Source organism: Nicotiana tabacum, chromosome 9 (genome assembly GCF_000715075.1).
Source record: "Nicotiana tabacum cultivar K326 chromosome 9, ASM71507v2, whole genome shotgun sequence".
NCBI lineage: Eukaryota > Viridiplantae > Streptophyta > Magnoliopsida > Solanales > Solanaceae > Nicotiana > Nicotiana tabacum.
This window is the reverse complement of record NC_134088.1, coordinates 118343295-118352343: the sequence shown is the minus strand read 5'-3', so window position 1 is coordinate 118352343 and position 9049 is coordinate 118343295. Positions and strand designations below refer to the sequence as shown.

Here is a 9049-nt window from a genome sequence, read left to right as displayed (position 1 = left end):
CAATCCAAACAAGTTGTAACAGAAGTACCGTTGTGCTAGTGGAAATCTATCAATACCCGTTGATTTCTTTTTGTACCTCGAAAGGGAGTTCTTGCTATGATGCTACGGACGACTGTCTGAAGTGCAAGGGATAAACTCGGGCTCCGGATATCTATGTAATATTAGTGTTTTGAGAAGGAAAAATGGGAGATTTCCTCCGTAAAACCTCCCCTTCTCCCACAGGCATTCGTAAAAGAGATTTTAGTAGTCAGTGTAATACAATTCTTTTGTTTCCCCGTGTACTTTTTGGGTGATTTATGTATGGCTATGTAGAAAATAGTTTCAATATAATATATATATTTATTTTATAGTGAAGTTTTGATATTTTTCCTTTGTTTCAACTCTAAGATGAATTTACAAGGCATGTGCTCTCCTTTCTATAATACACATTTATGGAATAAATAAATATATATATAGTCTTAGTAGATGTGCTCTTTTTCCTGTTGTTTTTGGGGTTCATAACCGGTGCTATTGAATCTACAGTTAAGCAAATATTACCGGTTCTTGGAATAAGAACTATGGGGGCTTTGAGGGAGGTTTAGCCTAGCCCTAATCCTTTTCGGAATAGAATACTTCTTTGACAGAGATTCAAGCAAGGAGGAGGAAGGCCCTCTTTTCGCCAATGAATCACTTAGTCGGAATAAGCTTATACGTTGTATGCGCTGTCGACGTAACAAAAATTTAAGAAAGTGAATGTAGTATAGTTTGTTCTAAATCAAGTAAACCATGATTTTCCTTCTTCCCAACCAAGACAACCATTTAACAAGGCACCATTATGAGGGCCAGAACTTAGTATCCTCCCGATACAGTAGCGAATCGATGATGTAGTAGATTCATTGGAATTTGCTTTTAAATATGTGCTGAACTTTTTTCCAGACACACTCGCATATATATAGTCCGAGCTAGACGAAATGCGTTAAAAATTGTGCATAAGAATGTCCACCACCACCATTATTATTGTTTCAATAGTTGAGATGGCATAAGTACTTGACATGAAATTGCAAGGATTTAAGTTTGATAGAAATTAGCAAGATAGCATCTGAACATAAGAGAAGACGAGGAAAAAAATTAAAATAATTCAAATATGAAGGATGACTAACTAGTTACTTAATACCAAACAAAGTCAAAGACGTCTATAATGGAAACTCAATATGAAAAGATCCAGATGTCAACTATTCTGGAAAATCACACAAAAGAGCCTCAACTATCAATGAAGGACCAGAACGAAAATTCAAAACTCTTCTATATTTGATACTCTCTTTCGGATTAATGAAAGGGTAAAAGTATATACACTGCAAGTTACGGGACAAGTTTAACCCCCCTTAAGACAAAAATAAAGTTGTAACAAGATTAAATAATACTGCAACGTCTAAAGCAGACAATTCTTAATTAGAAATGATCACATCCAACATACATGTGACATTATGGACATCGAAAGCGTTAAGAGGGAGTTGAAGATATACGTGATTAAATAAAAACTATATACTCTCTAATAATTTAAGTTTATAGATGGTTATACAATTCAACGTACTATGAGAGCAAATATCATCCCTATTCTAGTTTATCCAATATTATGCCACAATGTTATGTTGTCCACGCTCCAAACGTCTATTATCTATAAGCTCTTGGACAACCGTCACTTCACGATTTAGTTATTGAAGTTGTCCAAGATCCTTATAACTCATTTCCTCCACCAATATGAAATACTTGACATTCCACTCCCCCGATGTCCAAGACTAGACATTTGGAGCATGAACAACATAACATTGCGACCTAATATTGGATAAACCAAGAATAACAATTGGTCTGGCTCTGATACCATGACAAGAAGCGGACATCTAACTCAACCCCAAAATTTAGCTCATGAGTCCGAGACCATATAAAGAGACAACAAATGTATTAAAAAATAGAAGAAAGATTAGACTAACCTTAAACCTAAATTACCCTTGCCCAACACCGACCATCATCTCCAATCATCGGTGCCATCCATGCACTACAAACTCTAAATGCTAATCATCCCTTAGCCCTCATGTTTCTAAAAGTGAAAGTTAGGAAACAACAAGATTAATGAAGCTTGAAGCGAAAGCGAGAAGTGAGGCGCACACTTCAGTGAAGTACATAGTTTGACACAATTTAAAAGTACAATACATATATGATTTTAGTACTATAATAATAAAATTTCAATTAAATTATAAATGATTAGTCTTCTAATATACAATAATGCTGATATTAATAGAACTCCTAATGAGATTCAAAGAATCAACCATCGTTGTTGGATCACTTTCCGCGTCATTGTTTGTAAAAGCGCACGACTTCATCCATAAAGCAATGACCTCTCGTTTTGAATCACTTTAATCGACGAAGCGATGGCTTTTAATGACAATGCTTAGCTCTAGTGGTGGCAAAATAGATTAAAAAAAAAAAATTATCCATCCATATTATCTACTAAACAAATTGGATTATGAACTTTTTAAAAAACGGGTCAACTATAGATAAGAATTATATTATCCACTTCGAAAATAGATAACCAATGAATAATTAATGAGTTTTAACTTTTATATTTGTAAAAACTCAAATTGGGGGTACTTCAAGTTTGGGTGACTAGGAATTCTCCCAAAAGTGATCATATTCAAGAAACCATGGATACCCAGATTATCTGTTGGTTTATCCATTTTGTATCCATATTAAATATGGATTGGATCGAATAATTTATCTATTTTTGCATTACCCATTTTCGACTTGTCCATATCCGTCCCGACTTGCTCGTTTTCCACTCTACTTAGCCCTTACCCCTCATCATTTTTCTTCTTCTCATATATAATAGTAGTGCTCGGCCAACTTGTACACACCTCAACAAATCTACCAAGTACCTACTATCTCCACCAACACTCTTATATATAATGGTGCTGCTAGGCCAACTTATACACCTCAACTAATCTACCAAGTACTTACTATGACACCCTAGGCAAATCCCACATCGATAAAACACGGGATAGATCATGGATATATAAGTAGACAGGCCTTAGACACTAGTGACGCGCTTTAAAACCCTGTGGGCCTAGGCCCAAAGCGGACAATATCACTAGTGGGCTGGGTTATTACATATAATATCAGAGTCACTCCGCGTGCAACCTTGAACGGTGGTGGAGCAAACATTACTAAGGACATTGAGTCCCTAAGGGGGTGTATGTGACATCCTAGGCGAATCCCATATCGACAAAACAAAGGAGAAATGCTGGGTATATAAACAAACTTTAGACTCTAATGACGCGTTTTAAAACCGTGTGGACTTAGGCCCAAAGCGAACAATAACACTAGTGGGTTAGGTTGTTACATATGGTATCAGAGCCACTCTGCGTGCAACCTTTAACTGTGGTAAGGCAAACCTCAGCGAGGACACTGAGTCCCTAAGGGGGCTGTATATTACACCATAGGCGAATCCCACATCGACAAAACACGTGAGAGATGTTGGGTATATAAGTAGAGAGGCCTTAGACTCTAGTGACGCATTTTAAAACCATGCGGGCCTAGGCCCAAAGCGGACAATAACACTAGTGGGTTGAGCTGTTACACTTACTATCTCCACCAACACAAATATCGAGTAAATCTGCCAACAAGATTTAGGTAGATTGGAAAAATCGCTTAGTATTTTTGTCTTTAGTGAGATTTGAACCCTGATTTCCCATTGTTTTCATCCCACTTTATTAACCACTAAGTCGCACCCTTAAAAACCCTCCTTTATGATCTTAATCATGTAATCCCAACCACTTTGCTGCACTGCCTCGTCTTTCCACCTAAAACCAACTTCTTTGCTCGTCCCATCCTCCGGTAACCCTATCATGTGCAGTTGCCCAGTTGCGTCGTTGCTACAACTTGCCCTTTCCACCATACCCCTTCTACAACTCCTTCCTCCCTAACCTCTCCCACCCTGACCTTCAGCCATTCCAAAACCTTGCTTTATTTTCCCAAGAAGTCACTCATGACAAATTCAAGCTCCATAAATCACAAATTAAAAAGACATGCAAAAACACATTTTATTTAAATTTATGAATAAACATCACAAACAATGAACAACAAAAATTTTAATGTAGCATATAAATTTGAATGTCAACTGCATTTAAAATTTGCATAAGTTGGAATACTGAAGTCCACCAACATTATAATTATATGGAACACCCTGTGGATCTTTAATTCCTAAAATTTCTTTTGTTACAAGTAGACTCTTTAAGTACACCATACCTTTCTTTGGTACTTGTTCTTTTTAATTTCTTTGCGTGGCCACAAAAGTATCCATACTGTGTTCCTTTAAATGCTACAACTATCCAAAGAGTGGCATGCGCGTGTCCATACGATAAAGACAATAACAACAACAACAAATATACCCACGTGATCATATCCAACTATGTCCGTGCTTCCTAACTCAAAACATAAAGAGCACAATTAAATACGAGAAAATGGACATGAGGTCAAGCATCAGTCTCACGGCACTAACCGCTAAATTCATCAACCAGAAATTTCTTCCATCAGACAGCACATTTCTCTAATACCTTAAAGAGCTACTAAAGACTAGAATCGGGGTCTCAGCCAACTACAAGAAGACAACAACAAAGTAGAAAGTGTACAGCAGGCTACCCAAATGAAATTGATCACCCATTTTCCAGCACTCAACAGTTTACCACTTACAAAAGTTGGAACAACTAGGAGATCACGCCAAGTAGCACTCTACATTCTATTTACAGAAGTTGAACATAACCAACCTGAGTGCATTCATTGCTCAAGCTTTGCTGACCATTTCAGCAGCTTCTCCAATTTTATTTACGTGCTCTTTTACCACTTTGAGCATAGGGCACATCCTAGTTGAATGCCATGAATCACCTGTAATCAGAAAGTTTAAATCATGTTCAATCTGCCAAGATAGCTTAGATGAAATGGAGTTAGGCAGATGCAACTGCTACTTAAGGTAGTTGTTTTTCTCTTCCTAAACTACTTTTGATGTAAAATAGTAGGATGGACTAAAACTTGCGAGCTAAAAAGGAAAAAAGAAGTATGAGTCTGATTTTAGTACTGTGTGGCAACAACATTATCTTGCTTGAGAATAAAAGTGACAGATTCAGCTGCAGTGAGGAACAGCTGAAGTTGATAGCTGTAAAACTAATCATGACGTGTCAAAATTGAATAAATAAATTCAACGATTCCAATTTTTAGAAAGAATCTTTTACAAGGTTTGACTGTCGCGTAGCAGTCTAAATCAGTAAAATCAGAAAAATTACAGTGAAAATCGGAGTCAAACAACCAGTATTCTATGTATTGGTCAACATGGTAAAAGAGAAATAGCTAATTCTTTTGTTCATTGGACACACCATTCTCGACTCTTCCATCAAAGCCATGATAAGGAACTTCAACCATCGGTCTCGGAACAGCGCGCCCACCAAAATTTTCAGGAAAGCATTCAAAGTCAGGGCCAAAATTGAACTTCACAATGCAATTAGGTTGGTCGGGAAGTGTATACATTGAAGCAGCAGGGTAGTAACGACCACCATAAAGATCCTTGAAAGCAACACCTTGACATATTCCATTTTTGAAGAAAGACATCTCACTCCCTGCTCAGACAAAATACAATATTTTGTACACAGCTTAATGAACATGACAATTTGACAGCACAAGAAAAAGAATTTGCCAAACACATAAGGAGGAAACAGGGGTTACTGGAATTTCTCAAACTTGATTTCCCCAGAGATACCTTTACAAACATATCTTTTGTAAGTAGATCGTGTTTTTCAGCATTTTGGTATGGGGAGTACATAGTGAAATAGAGTTTGAATATTACACCAAAGGAGATCCTACTCATTGAGATGGTCAGCACACGCATATATACAAAGATGAGCGCACCAATACATGTAATGTAAATTGCTAAATCAAATCCGCCATAAGAACTAGAACTTCACATCTTTGATTGACAACTGTAAGAAAAGAACAACGTTCTTGCTCATAATAGTTCACAAATGCAGCAACTAAGCAACCCATACTATCTAAACAATTGAACATTCACATTTGTCATTGTGATATCCCAATACCACCATCACCATCAAAAACACCAAAGGTCTGCTCTTTGATGCTGACACGAAGGAGATGGGAGTAATGAGACCCCCTCCATCACTACTGTGAGATAGTAGTGCGCTTCTTCTTGAATTCTGAATAAGTTAATAGCTTTACTAAAGTCTTTGCAAAATTCTAACACTAGCAAATTTGGACGAAGAACATGGTGATTCATCTTCACTCTCAAAAAGTTAATCCCTTGACCAGACTCCTTCAGAAACCCCATTAACCTATAAAACTAGTAGATACATGAAGAAGACAATCAATTAAAAGAAGACCTGTGGGTGATTTGACTGAGACACAAGGTAATAAGACTTTTTGATATCCTAACTTATCAGAAGAGGTTTGCTATGATTCTATATTTGAGTAGTTTCCACACATTCTTCCCAAGTTTATTAACCTTAAAGCATTAGCTCCTCTTATACACATATCTTACCTTAATGTAACTCTTAATTAGATCTCTTTGGAGTTTAAAGCATAAGTTCTGGCACTCCCTGCATAAAAAACAAAACTGCACCAAAACACATCAATTTTTTCTTATTCATTTGTGATCAGCTCTTGAAACAACAGCAATCTAAAGGTACCAAAGCATCAGCTCCTCATTTATAAACCTAAGTTGTCCAAGTTAACTCTTAATTAGACCATCCTAAAGTTTAAATCATCATTTCAATCAGCATTCAGCATAAAAATTAAACCTTTATCAAAACAGAAGCAGCAAACAACAACAACAAAAACAACCTAGTTTTTACTCCAAAAAAAAAAAAGAACTACTCAGCCTCAATCCCAAATAAGTTGGATTGTCCATATAATCCACTGACAGCATTCAAGCAGCATTCAGCATAAAAATTGAACCTTTATTCAAATAACAGAAACTATGACTATTCCTCGGTCCCAAACAAGTTCGGGTCGGCTATATGAATCCTCAATGACAGCATTCAAGCAGCACTCAACATAAAAATTGAACCTTTATCGAAACAGCAACAACAACTACTACTACTACAACAACACCTCAATTCCAAAGAAGTTGAAGTCTGCTATATGAATCATAGTTCATCATTTCAAGCAGCATTAAGCATAAAAATTGAACATTTATCAGAAGTTCAGAACAACAACTACTACACCTCAGCCCCAAACAAGTTGGGGTCAGCTATATGAATCCTCAGTGAAAGCATTCAACATAAAAATTGAACCTTTAACAAAACAACAGCAAGAAATGTTAAAAAAGATCTAGCACTTGAGCTGGGTGTCAGTGACATACCAGGAATTATTTTGGGGGGATCTTCCTTAGGATCAGAAGCACACATATACCTCTGTCCCTTATACCAAACAAGTCTCGGCGGTTTCGGGGCATACTGACTACCTTCAGGCAAATTAATGTAAAAACCAATAACATCACCTTCACCATACCCTTGCTCCCCATATTTCTCCCTTAAAGCTTTATGAATCTTGCTACCATCAATATCTCTATACCCAAAACTATTCCCATCATATCCAACAGGTGCTTGTAAATCCCCTTTATCAGTTGACCACCCAAGTCTTGTATGCCCACTTTCACCTAATTTCATTACTTTAATCTCAAAATACCATGCTCCTTCTAATACTCCTCTTGTTGCTCTCACCATTCTGTAACCTTTAATACTCCCTGCTGTTAATCTATCTTCACTTATGTCCACTTTTTCTGCTTTGTAAACTTTTGAAAGGCAGATTTTCATATCTGGGCTGTCGTCATTTTTGTCAGGGAATCTTGGGATCGGTGTAATGTAAACTTTGTCTTCAGATTCTTGTGCTGAAACGGCGCCGTTTTTGTTGTTTTTTGTGTTGCTGCTGTTGTTGTTGTTGTTGTTTTGCTTCTTTTTTTTGCCTTTGCGTGAACTGGGTTTTGTCCAGAGGTTGTTGTTGTTGTTTTTCTTCTTGTATTTTGCTTTCTTGCTGCTTGTGGGGGTCGGAGTTTCCTTTGCTGCTGCTGTAATTGTGGGTGTTGACAAGGGCAATTTGGTCATTTCACCATTTCGCTGTTCCTCTTCTTCTACTTTTGGTGGTGTTAGGGTTAAAGTGGAAAGTGGCTTTTGCTTCTTCGGTGGTGGCTCTTCTTCTTCATCTTCGTCCACGTCATCATCGTCGTCGTCGTATTCTTCTTCTTTAGGGGGAATTTTCGGGTCGGTGATGGGCAATTCGGGTTCGGGTTCTGGAGTATTCGCACTGCCATTTTCGGCAACTGATGGTGGAGCTTCGGAGGAGGATGGTGAAGCTTCGACGGGGATTAGTGGAGCTTCGGCGGCGGACGGTGGAGCTTCGACGGCGGCGGTGCTTTCTTCTTCGTCGTCGTCTTGGTAAGTGGCCATGAGATTCTCCATTGTTAGGATTTGAGATGGCAGAATCTGGATGGTGTTTAAATAGATTGGATAATTTTGTAGGCCCAATTTCCTGTGGGCCTTATTATATAGCCCAAACGCGACGAGACATTTAACTAGAAGAATTAAGAAGAATCAACTTAAATAAGAAAGAATGGCATGACATACACGTAGAGAATTGGCAATATTTTAGCCTTATATTAGTTTTGGCAAAGGTAATTCCAAAAAATTAGCATTATATAGCCAAATTCTAAATAACCCTAGTTTCTTATTTATTCTCTCTCCCCGTATTTCTTCTCCAATCTTTTCTTCTTTTTCTTCTTCTTCAATCTAACAAATTTTTTTCTTCAATCTGGATTTAGAAGGGCATATGTTCTTTGATAATGTTCGGAAAGTTGTAATGGTTGATAATTTTTTCAGAAATATTATGGGTTCATGGAGATGAGGAGAAGCAGAGAGCGAACGCTTTTGCGAATAGTAAAGGGACCGATTGACACTGCTATAATACACACAATCCTAATGTGAAGTGTGAACCCATTTGATTTCTCGTATCTCTAGTACAA

General features: G+C 37.4%; 1 protein-coding gene across 1 annotated transcript; it reads right to left on the bottom strand.

The window, feature by feature from the left end:
- Nucleotides 1–4500: 4500 nt before the first annotated feature.
- On the bottom strand, nucleotides 4501–8517 carry LOC107828915 (protein TRAUCO). Its single transcript, XM_016656307.2, has 3 exons — nucleotides 7394–8517; nucleotides 5400–5639; nucleotides 4501–4914 (listed from the first exon to the last, which is right to left on the bottom strand). Exons 1-3 carry the CDS (start codon nucleotides 8487–8489, stop codon nucleotides 4814–4816), a joined length of 1437 nt encoding a protein of 478 aa, XP_016511793.1. The 5' UTR covers nucleotides 8490–8517; the 3' UTR covers nucleotides 4501–4813.
- Between the last annotated feature and the right edge of the window lie 532 nt (nucleotides 8518–9049).